Here is a 17,800-nt window from a genome sequence, read left to right on the forward strand (position 1 = left end):
GGGAGTGATAATTTAAGTGATAAAGTATTTATAAAAATCAAATTCTTAGAAAAATCCCTTTTAATTATAAAAGTTTGGAAAAGAAGAAATTCTACCTGGATTACTAAAAGGGAAACTTCCTGAAAACAGCGTGTCTGCTGTGTTAGATGATTGCATTTCAATATTGCACTCTTAAAATATTTGGTCATTAAGATTTATAATAATAATAATAATAATAAAGACCTGGCAGCTCTTCATCTTTACTTAATTCTTTGGTCTTGTTGGATTTCTTTGGTCCTCTAAATGTGCACAAGCAGTGTGATGCTGAAGTGGGAAACACTTTTCTTTAGAGGTCTGTAATTTCATCACACTTAGGTAATAATCAGACAAAGTTTTTTCTTATTTCTTTGAAATTACCCCTTAAATTTCATGAGATTTTGGTGAAAATTAGCACATGACTTCTGGTCAGATTGTGTTTTGCAGTGCGCCTGTACTTACAGTGTCTACCACAATCAGGTAAGGCCAACTTACAACCCCACTCTTGGTGAATATCACATCTGAAGCCTTCAGTTGTATCATGTAAAACATTACAGACCAAATCATAAAGGTTTATCATTTTGCATGTGATCTAAATCATGCACATCAACAAACTGGGTACTAAAGAAGTTGGTGAAATTAAATAACAAATAGCTAACGATCAACTGCTATCAGTGTATCATTCGTTCATTCCAGATCAGTTTTAGAATCCAAAATCAGAAAACAGATAACGACTTATTTCATTTCTTGTTTTCAAATCAAAAATCGGAATACAAATAACGGCCTATTTTTCCCTGTTTTGATTTTGTTTTGAAGTTAAAAATAGAATATGAGAGAATGGAATTATCATGGGATTTTTGTTCAATTAGTTTTTGGTTTGTATCATTTTTGATGTGTTGTGACCCTGAAGTTATTGACTTTTTTCTCAGGGAGGCCAGTCTTTAACCGCACAGATCTTGAAACCTGATAACAGAGATAGAGAAGGCGATATACAGTGAGTGACATATAACTAAGGCTGCACTAGAACAATACGCCGATGTTATTAAGCAGTTGTTTGAAGCTGGTGAGACCCACACAGACATTTCAGAGACATTGCAGGAGATGGGTGTCCACAGTAGCTCTGCAATGAGTGTCAGACGTTTCTGCATCCAACACAACTTAAGGCGGAAACGTCATGATACTGATGCAGAACTGGAGAGGGCTGTGGTCAGTTCAATATACAAGGTAGGTCCTATTTTTCTAGTTAATGTTAAGTTTGACAGTAGCTAGCTACGTCTTTTTATACCTCCATGAAGTACGCTCGGCTAGCTAACATCAGTTACAGCTGGAATGCAAACTGACCACACAGCTAATGTTGTTCTATAGCCCGATATACTCAAACTCCTGCTACTCACCTGAATATGTGAGAAACTGAATTATTCACTTAACATTTCAAAAGTAGTTATCAGAGGAAACAATGAACCTAACCCTGTGTTCAAGAACTAAGCAGCTATTTATCAGCTGCTTCTATGGGAATAGCAGAAACGCTGGGATACTTCTAAAAAAATGTTGTGGTGGGCTGTGATTTAATTTCAAATAAATTATTTGCTAATTGTCACCTTCTTACTTTGGAATCTGGAGTAATTTTTTCAAGAAACTGACTTGCGACAATAAATTTGGTCATTTTTTTAAAGAAGTTATGAGCTACTTTTAAAGAAATAAGAAAAATCTTTGTCTAATTATTACCTACGTGTGATGAAATTTGCAGACTGCTAAAGTAAAGTGTTACCCTGAAGTGTGTGGTAACATCTGAGAAGTACGGTGGCTGGTGGGTGTCCAACAATTTGCAAAAGCTACAACACAAATACAAACGCCAGAACTCAATGTTGCAAAAGTAAGTAAATGATGATCTTTCTTAACTATTATAAATTAAGCTTCATAGGGGTGATACCCTTCATAGTACTTGTATGTCTTTATTTACTGGAAAAATACGTCATCTTATATTTAGCTTTATGGATCAATAAGGTAAGCATTGAAGCTTTATTTATCGAAGTAGAAGGTAAAAAAGAAAACAATTATTTCTTAACTTTCCTCATGTTGTAGCTTTTGTATTCCTGTTTTTGCTCTTGCATTTGTGTTGTTGCTTTTGCAAATTGGCTGACACCTACCAGCCACCGTAGAAAAGCCAACCCTGCTGAGCATCACATTGAGCCAGCTGATACAAAGAAAATCGGGGAGAAGAACTAAAAATATGTCAACACATCTGTGCTGCTGGATAAAATATGATCCTCTGACTCTTGGTGCTGGGACCATGTTTGCAGATTCCTGCCCCCAAATACTTTAAAGCTTTAAACCTTTATTATCAACAGCATGATGAGTCTGTTACACTCCTGAAGTTTGAATTTCAGCCTGTGTGTGTGGTTATACTGAAGCAAAACGGAGGGATGTAGCATTTCTTCTCCTGACAGCAGCCTAGCGTCGTGAGTTCAGAGTGAAGAGCTGGAGTTACCTCGCTGATGTTTGATTCTTAACATTCAAATCTGTTTCTTGGACCAGCTGAGGGGAAGAGGGTTTATATGATCCCTCTTTTTTTTTCACAGCGCGGTGCTCTCTGTGTTGATATCAGGGTTAGGGGGCGGGGCCGTGGTGGCGGTGGCGGGCTCTTGACCAGCAGAGCTCTCGTCTTGTTGGTCCTCAATCACCTCTGGGATGAGGGCTCGACTGACCCCCTTCAGGACCAGGGCTCCATCTGTGCAGGACAGTCAGGGGGGCAAAAAAAGATAGTTTAGAGACTCATGCATGCTTTGTTCCAAACTTAGGGGTACACACACACACACACACACACACACCTTTACACACTCAGAAAGACGCCAAGGATTGATCTGTGTGTTGAATATTTCTGAAACTGGATGCTTCAGTTGAGTTTTAAAGGTGGAGGCAGACTATCCTTGGTGTGTTAATCTGTCAATACAACATTGTGTCTTTATACACACATGGACAAAATTATTGGTACCCTTCATTTAATGAAAGAGAAAAATGAAAAATGAAAAAATGAAAGAAAAATTCAGAGTGGTCAGAAAAATAACTTGAATCTGACAAAAGTAATAATAAAAAAATCTATAAAATTTAACCAATAAAAGTCAGACATTGCTTTCAACCATGCTTCAACAGAATTATTTGAAAAAATAAACTCATGAAACAGACCTGGACTAAATGATGGTACCCTTAACTTAATATTTATTTGAACCTTTTGAGGCAATCACTGCAATCAAACGATTCCTGTCACTCTCGATTAGACTTCTGCACCTTTCAGCAGGTATTTTGGCCCACGCCCAATGTTTTCCTCTCAGCCATTCTTGGGTGTTTTAAGCTGTGTGTTTTTGGTCATTGTCCTTTTGCAAGACCCATGACCTGCGACTGAGACCAAGCTTTCTGACACTGGCCAGCACAGCACATTTCTCTCTAGAACCCCTTGATAGTCTTTGAGATTTCATTGTACCCTGCACAGATTCAAGACACCCTGTGCCAGATTTAGAGCTTACTGTACTCAACTGTACACTGCTCATTTATGGTGCAACTACAGTAAAGCTAAAATGAAAAAGCTACAAGTAGCCTATAATGATGCTTTCAGAATATTTCTTAAATTACCTCGATGGTCGAGTGCAAGTCACATGTTTGTTTATAACAATGTGCCCACATTTTATGCTGTTCTTCGAAACTATATGCACAAATTCATAGGTCGTCTGGTTGATTCATACAATGGAATAATAATGTCACTTACTCAGCTCACAATGAGCGACACAAGGTTCACATCCTGCTATTGGAAACATTGGTACAAATGTCTCTTTGTGTTTTAAATTGCTGCCAACATATAAATTGTAATTTCCTTTTTTAATTTCTTTTGTTTATTATTTTCAACTATTTGTTGTATTTATATGGACCTAAGGGTCTGGAATAAAGTATAACTATGTGAACAAAGAGCTGATGTACATTGGCAAAAAGTTCCATTTTTGTCTCATCTGCCCATAGGACATTTTCCCAGAAGCTTTGTGGCTTGTCAACATGTAGTTTGGCAAATTCCAGTCTGGCTTTTTTATGATTTGTTTTTAACAATGGTGTCCTCCTTGGTCGTGTCCCATGAAGTCCACTTTGGTTCAAACAACGACGGATGCTGCGATCTGAAGTTTTTCTGGGCTCGTTTGTTACCATTCATATTATCCGTCTCTTTGATTTGTCATCAATTTTCCTCCTGCGGCCACGACCAGGGCCCTGTTCTACGAAGCAGGATTACTGCCTAGCGAGGTAGCTTTGAGGATAGGTTTCGGATTCCCTGTTCTACGACACGGGATCACTCCTCAGCGAGGCGAGTCTCCATGGCAACATACGCTGAACGGCTAACCTGCTCCAGGGCAGGTTAGGTTCCAGATTGAACTCGCGGACTTTAAAAACCCCGCCCACTGACCAATGAGCCCTCACAAAAAATGGCTTGCCCGTTTTAGAGGATCCCGTGGACATCGGAGCCCGACCCACTCTCTTTTTGGGATGACCACCTTTATGAAAGTTACCGGTTTTCCAGGGAGGGGTTGGTAGTACATGACACTTTCTACAGGTAGTTAAAGGGAATGAAGAACTTTCATTGCCGTAATAAGATCTTCACTGCCAACACTTCTGTTCCATGACAATATTTTATTGCCCGTATTAAAATTGTGACAGGAATTCATGTAGGGCTCATGTGGGCTACATATCACACACAAAAAAAATGTAAACACGATAGGAATGAACAAATGAATAAATTCATCTAAGAAATAAATTAGGTATGTTGCATGTTACAGTAAAAGTGCATGTTGAACAGTGCTATTACAGGATGATAATGGCACAATTTTTTTTTTTTGCACTTAATCCACTACACTTACGCATTTAGACTGTCAGCAATTTTCTGCCAGCACTCCTTCTGTGCTTTAGCAGCGGCGACGGTGCTTCATTTAACGTTAATTACATGTTTCACCTCGTCATACTTCCTCATGATCACCTCCTGCTCCTCCTGTGTGAAGTATGCGGTCCTTCTCTCTCCGGCCTGCTCTGACGCTCCAGACTGCTCCATGTTCGCGATTGGTCAGATGCAGCGGGCTCCACCTTATATGCGTGCACGCGCTCATTGCCGAGCTGGATCCACTTATGAGGCTGATAACCAGCGTTGTAAAACTGTGTAGCGAGACCGCCGGCTACCGCGCTCAGTTCAGCGAGGTAGCTCCAAGGCTATCTCGCTAGACCGAACTTGCTTCGTAGAACAGGGCCCTGGAGGTTGGCTACAGTCCCATGAATCTTGAATTTCTCAATAGAATGTGCAACTGTAGTCACAGGAACATTAAACTGCTTGGAGATGGTCTTATAGCCTTTACCTTTAACTTGCTTGTCTATAATTTTTTTTTCTAATCTCCTGAGACAACTCTTTCCTTTGCTTCCTCTGGTCCATGTTGAGTGTGGTACACTTCATGTCACCAAAAAGCACAGTGACTACATGTCGCCCTCTATATGAGCCCACTGACTGATTACAAGATTGTAGACACCTGTGATACTAATTAGTGGACACACCTTGGATTGATATGTCCCTTTGGTCACATCATTTTCAGTCTTTTCTAGGGGTACCTTCATTTTTGTCCAGGCCTGTTTAATGAGTTTATTTTTTAAATAATTCTGTTGAAGGGAGGTTAAAAAGTAATCTGACTTACATTGGTTAAATTTCATAGAATTTTTTTATTATCACTTTTGTCAGATGTTAGTTATTTTCCTGACCACTATGAATTTTTCTTTCATTGAACAAAACAATTTTGTCCACATGTGTAAGCCCTTTAAAGAAGTGCACATAAAGAGCACAGGGAGGTTTTAAGACGGTTTAGACACACGTTAGTTTCAAACCAGCCAAAGCAGTCAAACCTTAGCATGAGGGAGGAAACAGGAAACGCAAGCAGGACAAATGCATACAAATATACATCAAGACATGTATATGGTCAGTTAAAAAGCAAACAATGACACCAAAAGAAGGGGTTAAACTCTTCACTCCTCCTCCTCTTCCTCCCACAACCACCCACACAAACGTGCAGTACACACAGAAGCAAGGCCAAAGGCATCAGCCAATCAAATCCTTACCATTACCTGCCTTGCAAAGCTCATCTTACAGGCAGGCCGGCAGTTCAGACATCTGCAATATTTACACATTTCCTGTCATGCATTAGATCACCAAATTAAGTTTGTGAGGCACTATGACACAGTGACACCAAAAGCCAGAGAACTACAACAGCAACGCTCTGAGGGAAAGCTGAAGTCACTAAATATCAGCAGAGGATCAGAGTTTTAGTCACGCCTACAGGAAAAAAGTGTAATGCAGTGATTTAAGGTGTGTTTTTGATGATATTTGATGCAAAGTATTCACATTTGGAATTATAATGTTGAACACTGACATGCAACTTGACATCTCTGTCCATTTTGGCGCCCCCTGTGGGAGACGCAGTGCCTGTATCTATGCTGATTTTGTTCTGAACATGTATTTTTTTTTTTAATCTTATCTAAAGATCAAATCACATCTTATTGCACACTATATTTTAATGTATGTGAGGCTCAGGAAACAGGCGGTGTACCTGTTATAATCTTGGAGGCGGAGCCAAAGATGCCATTACCGTCCTCATTGGCTGCAGGTTGTGGCGGCGGGGGCATGCTCGGTCTAGGTCGTGGCTTTGGAGCCGGCCTGGAGGGACGGGGGAGGGACCCGGAGTGGTGATGAGACAAAGGGTTGGAGTGCGGCGCGTCATGAGGCGGAGTGTCCGGAGGGGTGGGAGTGCTGGGAGGCGAAGGCTCTGACTCCCCCTGGGCCTGGAGGGCTTGAGGAGGCTGCGGGGGCGGGTGGCTCGGGGCGTGGATCATGTTGTCTTTGCTGGGGTGGCGTCTGGGGGTAAAGGTCGGGTGATGAGGCGAGCTTGGTGTTGGAGTGTTGCTTTGCTGGGAGGCGAAGGGGCTGGCTTGTTTGGGCGGGGCGGGGGCCTGCTTCTTGGTGCCTTCAAAATAAAACACAATCATCACACTTTGTTTCCACTTTAATGCAGATAAATAAGTACATCACAGGAAGAAGAGTCTCTCTTACCTCTTCGAACCATATGTGGACTCGGACCTCTTGACCCCCCCTGAGAGTGAGGTGTCCCCACTGAAAGATGGACTGAGCCATTCCTCTGGGGAGGGGGGGTGGACATCAGCTCTCGGGCTGGGCTGTGGAAACACAGTATATCAAACACTTCATTCATCAACCTGACATCAACTCTTAAAGTTTTTAAATCAGCTGTGACTCCATGAAAAGTCATGCACACGATTTAGAACAATCACATGGGACCATTTAGAGGCTGATAATCACATGAAATGAAGGTTATCACACAAAAAAACATGATAACATTAAGACAACACAGGGAAGAGGATGCAAAATCAGAGGAGGTGTGTGCAGTGATGTGTTGCATGCAAAATCAGACGTAGCCACATAAAAAATATCACTTTGATTGCATCAGAACAGTACGGAAGAGGATAAGGGCCAATAGGAAAAAAAAGAAAAATACCCCAATTCTTTTTATTACAATTTTTTTTCCACAGTAAAAAAAAAGTATAATAATAATAAAAGAAAGTCATTTTGTTCTTAAATTCTGAATTTTTTTCTCAGAATTCTAAATTCAATCCCAAAATTATTTTATTTTTTTTAGAAAAAAAACAAGATGTAATAATATATATTTTTTTAATTTCTGACTTTTTTAGAATAGATTTAAAATTCTTCCCTTGATCTCAAGTTTCTGACTTAAATCTCAAAATTTTGACATTTTTCTCAGAATAAGAGGTGATAAAAAATGTAATTTTTTTCCTAAAATCTGACATCTTTCTCAGACTTCTAATTTTTTTTCAGAAAAAATAGATATTTAAAAAACATCATTTTTTAAATTCTCAGAATTAAAAAAAAAAAAAATTAGGTTCTGACCCTCAGAAATTTCTGACTTTTGTCTTAAAAAAAAAAAATTCAAAAATGTTGCTTAAAAAAAAAATTATGTCTTTTTTTCTCAGCTTTATGATTTTTTTCGGGTAAAAATATATGATAAAAAACTTTTGTATTTTTTTTTTTACTTTTCAGAATTCTGACTTCAATCTCAGAATTCTGCTTTTTTTTTGGAAAAAATTGATAATAAAAATTGTAATTGCTGTGAATGCAGTAATGCATTCACAGCATATGTTCTTCTGTGTCAAAAAAATTTATTCTTCTTCTTCTTCTTCTTCCGCCCGCTTTTTTGGACCGCTAAAACTTCTGCAAACTTCAACCGATTTTCACCGTTCAAACTTCAAAACGTGTGTTTCAGTGGGGACAAGGGGGCTATGACTCTTCAGAAACTTTTCACAAATACTTTCCAAGATATTCAACAATTTACGAAATTTCGGTCCCATAGAGATGAATGCGGAATTTTCAAAATTTCCTCCCTTCAGGACATTTTTTCAGCCTGCTTCAAACCCTCCTCATTCAGTCATACATTCAGCTACAAACTCCATTCAAACTTCAAAATATTCAGCTATCTTTTGGCTTCATTCAGTGGGTTTCAAATGTTTCCTAGCATTCATAGTTTCTTCACAATGACCCTTCAAAGGTCATGATGATTTTCAACTCTCTGAGCCATTTAACATTGGTGTGTATTGGACGGAATGTTTCAGCTCAGAGTGGGAGATTCAAACGACAGAGCAGGGAGAGGGGGAAACAAGACCTGGGAAACTTCTGGGTAAACTGCTCTCTTGGCCACATTTTTTGAGCTATCAACACAAATAAGCCCTCAACATGTAGGGAGGCTTGTCCTGCCTCTGACAAAGTGGTTTTTAAAGCAAAAGGATGGAGCACTTTTTCACAAAATGGCCAACTGTCGGGCAAAGTCAGCTCCGGCACCCATGTACTCCAATGTTAATTCCTGAGGGGTTTTCTCAGAGATCAGTCAAATTTCCCTCATCTATCTATCGCTGTCATGGGCCTATTTCTGCATCTTTCGACATGAAATTTACACAGACAGCTTCCTCAGGGTCTCAGGATTCCTACGGTATGATCATTTTTCTGATCGGCCCTTTGGTTTTGTCACAGTTGCAGGCAGTTTGACACCCTAATTTCAGTGGAAATGTGTTGGGAATCAACAGACTCCACCAGCTCTCTGATGGCAGTTGGTAAACAATGATCACCATGGCAACATCTGGCTTCAGATGAGCCTCAGCTAAAAGGCTTACATGATTAAAAACTCACACACAGGACACACAGAATTTCATTTTAACAGCGTTTCAGAGATGAGACTTGCATTTTCCCTCAGTCAGGTAATTATTTCCATAACTGTTCTTTAAAATTTAATTCATTGCTTCAAATTTTTAAAAGATGCAGCCATTTCAACTTTAAATTCATTTATCCATTTAACTGATTCATCCATTAATTTCCTTTCATCCAAGAGTTCATGGCAGGTTAATTTAGCATTCTGCATTAGCAGTTGAGTGCCAGCTTTTCATGAATTATTTCAACCATTTTCAGACATAAATTCAGTCATTCATGTTCAGCATTCTGCTTTTGCAGTTAAGCACAAGCTTTTCAAGACTTAATTCAAATGATTTCAGACATAACTTTAGCCATTCTTGTTCAGAATTTTGCTTTAGCTGTTCAGCGCAAGCATTTTAAGACTTCATTCAGCCATTTTCAGACAAACCTTCAGTCATTAATGTTCAGCATTCTGCATTAGCAGTTGAGCGCAAGCTATTCAAGACTTTTTCAACCATTTTCAGACATATCTTCAGTCATTCAGGTTCAGCTTTCGTTACATTAGCAGTTCAGCGCAAGCTGCTTCAGCATTCTGCATTCACAGCGCAATTTCTTCAGAAATTGCTTTTCTAGTTTTTTTAAAGAATTCTAACTTTGATCTGAGTTTTTTGAGCAAAAAGTCAGAAATTGGAGATTAAAGTCAGAGCTCTGTGAAAAAAGTCAGAAAAAATAGTAAAAAAAAAAAAACACTTTTTTTTTTCAGTGGCCCTTATCCTCTTCTGTTGAACAGGCATGGAGGAGGATAAATATATTATTCAAAGTTGGCTGAATTTGGTTGACCATCACAACAAGCAAGAAGGGGAAACAGCATCACATGATTTTTTTCTGTATTTTGTTAAATAAAGCCGAATTAGACGTACGGACGCGGTGACATCATTATGATACTTAAATTTTATGAAGTCCCACAAGTGAACAGTGAACTCCAATCAAACACAGAACAAACACAAAAAGGTGGACGAGCTCCAGATTGGTCGATTGGCAGCGAGCAGGCGGAGGTGGAGAATAGTTGCTACCTCAGCTCGCTCCTCCTTACCTGGTCTCATCCGCGCTGAGCTGTGTTAGAACCTGAGGTTTCACTGAAGCTACCTGGACCCCACCTCCCAGACCACCACCGCCACCACCACCTCCACCACTACCACTCAGGCTCGGATGAAAGACGTCTGCAGTCGGGGACAGGACCTGGGGCTCAGCCTGAGCAGCGCCCCAGGCTTCCAGAGGGGGCAGTGGGGGTTGGAAGGTGGGTGAGGTTAGATGTGGCTGCTTTCTATTAACAGTGGCTCTACGTGGAGCGGGCTCCGGCAGTTTGTTAACAGGGCTAGGGAAGGGGGGGAGAGGGGAGAGAGTTCAGGGCAAACCCAACACCAGTCAGACAGTTTAAAAGAGCACGAGACAGAAGGATACCGAAAAACAGAGTCAGACAGAGAAAGAGATGTAGCAGGAGACGAACCGAGACGCCACTTCCTTAGTTCAGTTTCAGAAAGAGCCCAAAAAAAGCACGTAAAACCACATGACGTGACCTTTCAAATAGAACGACTTTGCTCTGAGACATCTCTGCAGGGACAGGAGAAACAGATACCACATCGCACAAACAAGATGCAACAGAGGAAGCCCACACAAGACATAAAACCAGCATCCTAATATGAAAACCTATGCTTTAATCAGAAACAAAGAGAAAACACCAGAATATACAAGAGTAACAAGAGAAACAAAGCCATTTAGACAAAAAGGTAAAAATGCAAAGTGGTTTTTGTTTCATTCAAAGAAAACACCATTTTTTATCAGTACCAATTTAGACACAGAACGTATTAGCTTGTGCTGAAATTACTGGAACAAAACAGAAATGTGGTGCAAAGATAAAACAGAACATCATTCCCTTCTTTGACTCATCAGAGACTGGACTCATGGAAGCTAACGAGACTACGGCACGGCTTTGAAGTCTGGACTGGGCAGATCTTCAGTGGGTGTTTCAGAGACTGTGATGGACTCGTTAGCCACTACATAAAGAGCCGACACCGCCGGGCCCCGCGACTCCTGCCTGCTCAGAGTCTTGGGACGGGACGGGAGGGTGAGCGGCAGGCTGAGGCTGAGGTTGGGGCGAGACAGGTACCTGTCTTTACGGGGCGTGTGACTCTCCCCATCCTGCCCCACCAGGCTGCCGGGACGTTTCCTCTCCAGGTTGGGTTCAGGGTCAGGGGTGGCCGGGTGGGTGGGCATGGCAAACATGCCAGAAACATTGAAGTCCACCTCTGAAAGAGAAGCAGGTTTGGAGAGAATAGAGAAAAGTGTTGAAAATTGCACCACTGGTGAAAACTCCTTTTAAGCTTCTGTGAGAAACATCAGGTCTGTTTTGATTTTGGCGCCCCCTGTAAAGCTTTCAGGCGTACTACTGATGGTTTGGTTTGCTTATGGTCGTGAAAAGAAAGCTTGTGTGTCAGCTGCTGCGTTACCTTCAGGGAAGAACCAGTCAGCGTGCTGGATAATGGGCTCAATGATGGCAACAACATGCACAGAAGTAGCTGCTGCCATTTCTGCCAGAGTCCTGAACAGAGAAGAAGAAACAGTAGAGAGTAAGCTTTAATAACCACTCACTTTGTTTTCAAAATTTCATCAAAATGACAGAGTTCCTACCCCTCTGTCTTTGCCCAGAGCAGGTTGGGACCCAGGACTATGGCGATGTTGCTGGGTGTCATCTTATTAACCTCACTGTCCTGAGCCAGTTTGGCCAGAAACTTCACCAGATACCTGAAACAGATGATGATACAGCTTTAAAGGCACAGTCTGTGATCAGTCATCATCACAACTGGTTAGTTCATTTTTTAAAGCCAGAGGTTCACAAGCCTTTTATTTTCAAAACTCCAACTGATGCTAATTTTATGCATGGGTTGTAAGCAGATAGTTAGGTTTAATAGTAAGGACTTAATAGAAGTCCCAGTTTTTTAAGGTGCTCCCAAATTTACAAATCTGTAGATAGATAGATAGATAGATAGATAGATAGATAGATAGATAGATAGATAGATAGATAGATAGATAGATAGATAGATAGATAGATAGATAGATAGATAGATAGATAGATAGATAGTAGGGTTGGGCCATTAATTGAAAAAAAAATCAAAACTGACATTCAGAGCTTCTAACCGATGTAAAACGGTCGTGTTAATTACATTGAACCCCCTTGTAATTCTCTCTGCTAATACACCATCCCCTCAAAATACACTACTGGTTGTGAAGTGACTCGACAGGCAGCCAGGTGTCACTAAGTGTACAGGCTGCCAGAAAACCAGCAGAAGTAGTAGCCACGTGACACTGTCAGATATAGGCTGTTTTCGAATTCGCATACTATACTAGCAGTGCCTACTGATTCGACCAAAATGCAGTATGCAGTATGCAGAATGCGAACAAATGTCAGAGTTGTAGTATGAGAAAAACACCCGGATGACGTACTGAATCGGGAAAAATCCACAGTATGCATCGGACCAGTCTGCTTCGCCTACTGTTACCCACAATGCAACACGCCTGGTCCCATATCAGAAGTGAAAATGGCAGAGAGCGGAGCAACAACAACCAGAGTAGCAGAGGAATATGAATATGAGCCATTTCTTTTTTTATCTTTAAATCCTCATCATCTCCACCACTGAAAGTTAATATAAAATGCTCTCTCTGGAAATATATTTGCAGATAAGTTTTGTACATTTTCAATAAAGTTTTTTTGGGGAAAAAAAGTCAGCCATAGCCAACTTCTGTTTTCTTCGAACTGAAGACCAGCGTAGCATACTACAAAATTAACCCAACTGAACAGTCATACTACATACTGCTTATGAAAGTAGTATTTAGTAGGCAGTGCCTACTACATACTACTTTCATAAGCAGTATGTAGTAGGTGAATTCAAAAAAAGCCCCAGTCTGCTACACTCAGTGTGTTTACACGCAGCTTGAGAAATCAGACTAGCATGAGAACAGACTGAGCAGAGCTCGACTGACATGCATAGATAACGCGATTGCTATTGGACTACGGTTGGATTCGGCAGAACTCGGCAGGTCTCCGAAAAGAATTGTCATGGAGAAAAACTCGAACACCGAGCCAACAGCAGAACAAAAACAGCTTGTACCTAAAAGGAATTCAGAGTCAGTTGTTTGGACAGACCAGAGGCTGTATAAAACATGGACGAAGTCTCGCCGACGTCACCCGTCTGTTTCTGAAATGGAAAATGAAGCACATCGGCTATAGCGACCATATTGGTAGTGGCAAGGGCTTCGCCTACAGCCATAGGGCGCCTATTGGTCACGTGACCCTCAGCTATGGGGGAGCCTGCAATCTTAATATCCTCTAAACGGCTGAGTTAGAAAAATAATTCACCCCCTGTACAGTGGGAGCTGGTAGTAAAATTAGCAGCTCGAACAGGAGATGGTTTTTGAACCAGGCTGTAAATAGGTTAATTTCTGCTTTTAAAATGCCTGTTTTTGGCTTGGTGTGTGTGCGTGTGACTTCCGCTACTTCCAGAGCCAGCCTCAAGCGAACACTCCAGAAACAGCAGATTTTAGCATTGTCTCATATTCTTAGACCAGAGGTTGCCGCTTGAGACAGACTTTGGCTACAATATGGTTGACATCATCTAAAAAGGAGTGAAGTACCTTTTTCAAGGTGAAAGTTATTTTCTACATTTTAACTTTCATTTTGCTTGCAAGAAATGCAGGTTTTGTACTTACTCCTTTTTAAGGAGTTCCATTGTTTCAACTAATAACTCCTAGCTTTCCATCTGTAGATGTTCGTTTAAGTTACTTGTTTCAAATTATACTAATATTTACAGAATAAACTGAGATGAGAGTAGGATAATAGTGCATTAACTGAAACAGAGGTTTAATTAATCATGATTGTGATATTTGCCATAATTGCCCAGCTTTGATAGATAGATAGATAGATAGATAGATAGATAGATAGATAGATAGATAGATAGATAGATAGATAGATAGATAGATAGATAGATAGATAGATAGATAGATAGATAGATAGATAGATAGATAGATTGGAAACTAGAGTAATGTAGTTTAGGATGCTCTTACCTGAGGTTTGCTTTGTGAGTCTTTGGTAAACGGTCACATGTCACCCACAAGGCCTGAAGCCTCTTGTCAGAGTCCGTCACGCTGAAAATACACACATGCGTCACTACTTTTAACATGAACACCAAAATAACAACGACAACCCACAGGTAGAGCTTCAGGTTTGTGTTTGCAGTTTATACACACAGACTTAGAGAGATGAACCGGATATTAAAAGAGTCTGCATGTGTGTGTGTGTTTGAGTGTGTATTCTTACTTGGAGGCCTGCAACCACTCGTCGTACAAGCTGAAAGTCATCAGAGGTTCAGGAAGTTCCCTTAGGTAGGACTTTAGGGCTCCTGTGTACGAAGGGCAAAGCTATGAGACAATTCTGTACACCGGATGTTTTGACTTTTTGCAGATTTTGAAGGAGAGTTTCATTTTACCAGCGACAGCGTGAGGGTCAGAGTAGAACTCCTCAAGCTGAGAGGTGGAGCAGTCCAGCGCTGCTTTTAGCTTCTTCAGTTTGGAAGCTCCTGCAGCTATTCTGAAGAGACCCTGTTGAGACAGAGAGAGGAGGCACATGTGACAATCCTGAAATTAAGGAAGAGAAGAAAGAGATGTGGCTCTTTCAGGATGATAAGACAGCCTTCACCTTGAGTTTGGCTTTCTTCCTTAAAAACATCTTGAACTGTACCCCAAAGAGCAGTGTGGTGCTGCAGTTACAGTAAATCAGTGTAACAGTGGACATGCTAACAATCAACAGATGCCTGCACACACACAGAGCTCATCCCTGCAGCCTCAAGGCGAGCTGACCACAGTCAGCCACAGATGTTTCCAGACTGTGTGCCATCCGTTCTAACAGACATTCAGCTCAAATAACCCTTCAACTTTGTCCCACTTCACCAAAATGTGTCCTTCTCCTCCTCTGACTCATACCTCCTCCTTCATGCCGGTCTCCAGCAGCATCATGACGCAGGCCTCGATGGGCAGAGCGATCTCACGGTTGCTCCTTTTAAGATGCTCCTCCAGAAGTGTTCCAAACGCTGGCTTCTCCGTCCAGGAGTCTGGAACAGATCATGAGTAAAAGACGTTTTTTCACCTCGTCTCAACATTGTGTTTTAATATAACACAGTGAATGACATCAACTTATTTATAGTAAAGTAGGCTGTGTCGTGTGAGCATCAGCTGAACTTTCAGGGATTTCTTTGAACACAAACACATCACTAGGTGCAGTGACTTCCCTTTCATCCCACTTCTTTGCTGCCAAAGTGACACCTCTCCTGTCTGTATCACGCAAATGAATTCAGGCAGATGCAGACTAGAAATGTGGCTGCGTGCACTCAAGGCTGAGAAGTCTTTGTTCTGCAGGGGTAATGTAGCCGGGTTTCCTTATTCCCAAACCGCAAACAAAGAATTTCTCATGAACAAAATGTCAAAACATCCGGTCAGCTTGAAAGCCATTGTCAACTTTGTGTGCATGGAAATTTAAACTGTTGAGGATTTTTTTAGTTTGTCTTTAAACTCAGTTTGAAGCCCTGTGATACTGGGTATCTAAACTGGATTATAGTCTCAAGCAGAGAGGGGTTTCTTAAAAGCTGTGGGAACCAGCTCTAAAACCAGAACTGGGTTTAAAGAGGAATCAAGTGGACCAGGGCTGTAGCCAAGATTTTGGAGTAGGTGAGGTCCATGATGCGCAATGATTTTCAAAATTTTTTTGGGGGGGCTACAAGTCACACAAGATGTTAATCATTTAAGTATCTTTTAATGATGTGAAATCAGCATTTTCCAAACAAAAATGTATATTTTTTCACAAAAACAAATCAACTTTTCACATCAAAGGCTAGCTGGATCCTCCTGTGACCAGAAGGACTCTCCTCTCTGTGCTCTACCTTACTTTCCCTATTCTCTCTTCCATCCTCCTTGGTTTTATGTTCCTCTTGGTCATTTTTTTTTCTTTGCCAGAAATGCATCTAGTGTATTCTGTTTTAATCTCTTGGACATGTTTGCCCTGCTCTCTGTAACTGTGAAAGGGGTATACCAAAATAAGCTGAAAACAAGGCACGCGTCACATGACTCGAGGTCCTCGAGTAACATTCTCATGACGTGTGCCCGACCAGCCGATGAGTCAGGCGCTCATCAAAAAAAAAAAAAAAAGTAGGGCTGTCATTTTAACGCGTTGATTAGATTAATTAATTACACCGCAGATTAACCCGTTATAAAAATTAATGCATATTAATCTGGAGCCCAAACCTGCGGGGCGTTCAAAGACGCACTTATTTTCAAATGTCTAGCATTTACAAACCGTTTGTCCTACTTTGACAAAGTGGTGCTCTCGTCAGATTTTTAAATTTCCGACGGTCCCTGAATGTATCACACCTGAAGTCAGCAACATGCTTTGAACCGGGGGGAAGAGAGAGCGCTTTTGGGGGGACTGCCGCCCACATCTTGTTTATTCACACGTCCTTTTTGAAAATCTACACAAAATCAACCGTTTGCTTTAGCTCAATTCTGTAAAAAAAACAGATAATTCTACACTCTTTACTGCATTAAACAAGCCCTGAATGATCGATAAATGTCTTGTATTTAAATCTAAAGAACTCTTTGAAAATTTCCTTCCATCTTCCTGGTGTCATGTTTCAGCTTGGGGCTGTTCTGCACCAATGAGCAACAGTTTGTGTGTTCAGAGCATGTTAAACTGATAATACTTCACTTTTCTTTGATCCAAGACTTGAATTAAGTGTTTTGTACATAGTTCCTCAAAGTTTTAGCCTTTATACCTGGTTCTCCTGACCTCATAAAAGTATAGAAGTTCATATTGCAGTGAAAATTGAGTCCACATCAACTAAAAATTTGACAGAAGCAGAAACCGTCCTAAAAATCAAATCTGCTTATCTTAGGTGTAGAACTGTGTAGATTTTCTAAAGGTAGAACCATAAAACTTTTTTCCTGTGTTCCTTATGCCTCAGGGTACCTAAAGATGTGTTGTATATATTCCCACCTTATTTTCAAATGTTTTTTAATGTCTTTTAATGTAATTTTAATGTCCTGGAATTCAAAGTCTTTATTTTGGGACCTTAAGCAGACATGAGATTAAAATGTGATTAATTAGATTAATTAATTACAAATCCTGTAATTAATTTGATTAATTTTTTTAATCGCCTGACAGCACTAAAAAAAAGTGCTTGGCGTGCTCTCCACTGTGGACTGACTGGTTCCGTTCTTATTTAACCGACAGAAGCTTTTGTGTGAAACTTTGAATCTTAAACAGGCCCTCTTCCATATGGGGTGCCTCAGGGTTCAATCCTCGCCCCTCTCTTATTCGCACTATACCTACTCCCCCTTGTTTCTGATTTTAGGAAGCACGGTGTTTCATTTCACTTTTATGCCGATGATTGCCAAATCTATGTTCCAGTG

The 17,800-nt window shown here is 40.7% G+C and overlaps 1 protein-coding gene across 1 annotated transcript in view; it reads right to left on the reverse strand.

The window, feature by feature from the left end:
• Nucleotides 1–814: 814 nt before the first annotated feature.
• Nucleotides 815–17,800, reverse strand: part of arhgap17b (Rho GTPase activating protein 17b) — a 45,811-nt gene continuing 28,825 nt past the window's right edge. The window contains exons 11-21 of the mRNA XM_074696057.1: nt 15,323–15,450; nt 14,830–14,941; nt 14,661–14,742; nt 14,408–14,488; nt 11,978–12,091; nt 11,797–11,888; nt 11,457–11,595; nt 10,383–10,664; nt 7,130–7,251; nt 6,630–7,043; nt 815–2,743 (exon numbers count right to left, since the gene is read on the reverse strand). Coding sequence (XP_074552158.1) covers nt 2,589–2,743; nt 6,630–7,043; nt 7,130–7,251; nt 10,383–10,664; nt 11,457–11,595; nt 11,797–11,888; nt 11,978–12,091; nt 14,408–14,488; nt 14,661–14,742; nt 14,830–14,941; nt 15,323–15,450 — 1,721 coding nt within the window. The 3' untranslated portion in view covers nt 815–2,588. The remainder of the gene's footprint in view (nt 2,744–6,629; nt 7,044–7,129; nt 7,252–10,382; nt 10,665–11,456; nt 11,596–11,796; nt 11,889–11,977; nt 12,092–14,407; nt 14,489–14,660; nt 14,743–14,829; nt 14,942–15,322; nt 15,451–17,800) is intronic.

The sequence above is a fragment of the Halichoeres trimaculatus genome, unplaced genomic scaffold, assembly GCF_033239565.1.
Source record: "Halichoeres trimaculatus isolate MK-OKI-2021-1 unplaced genomic scaffold, fHalTri1.1 fHalTri1_scaffold_20, whole genome shotgun sequence".
NCBI classification, from domain to species: domain Eukaryota; kingdom Metazoa; phylum Chordata; class Actinopteri; order Labriformes; family Labridae; genus Halichoeres; species Halichoeres trimaculatus.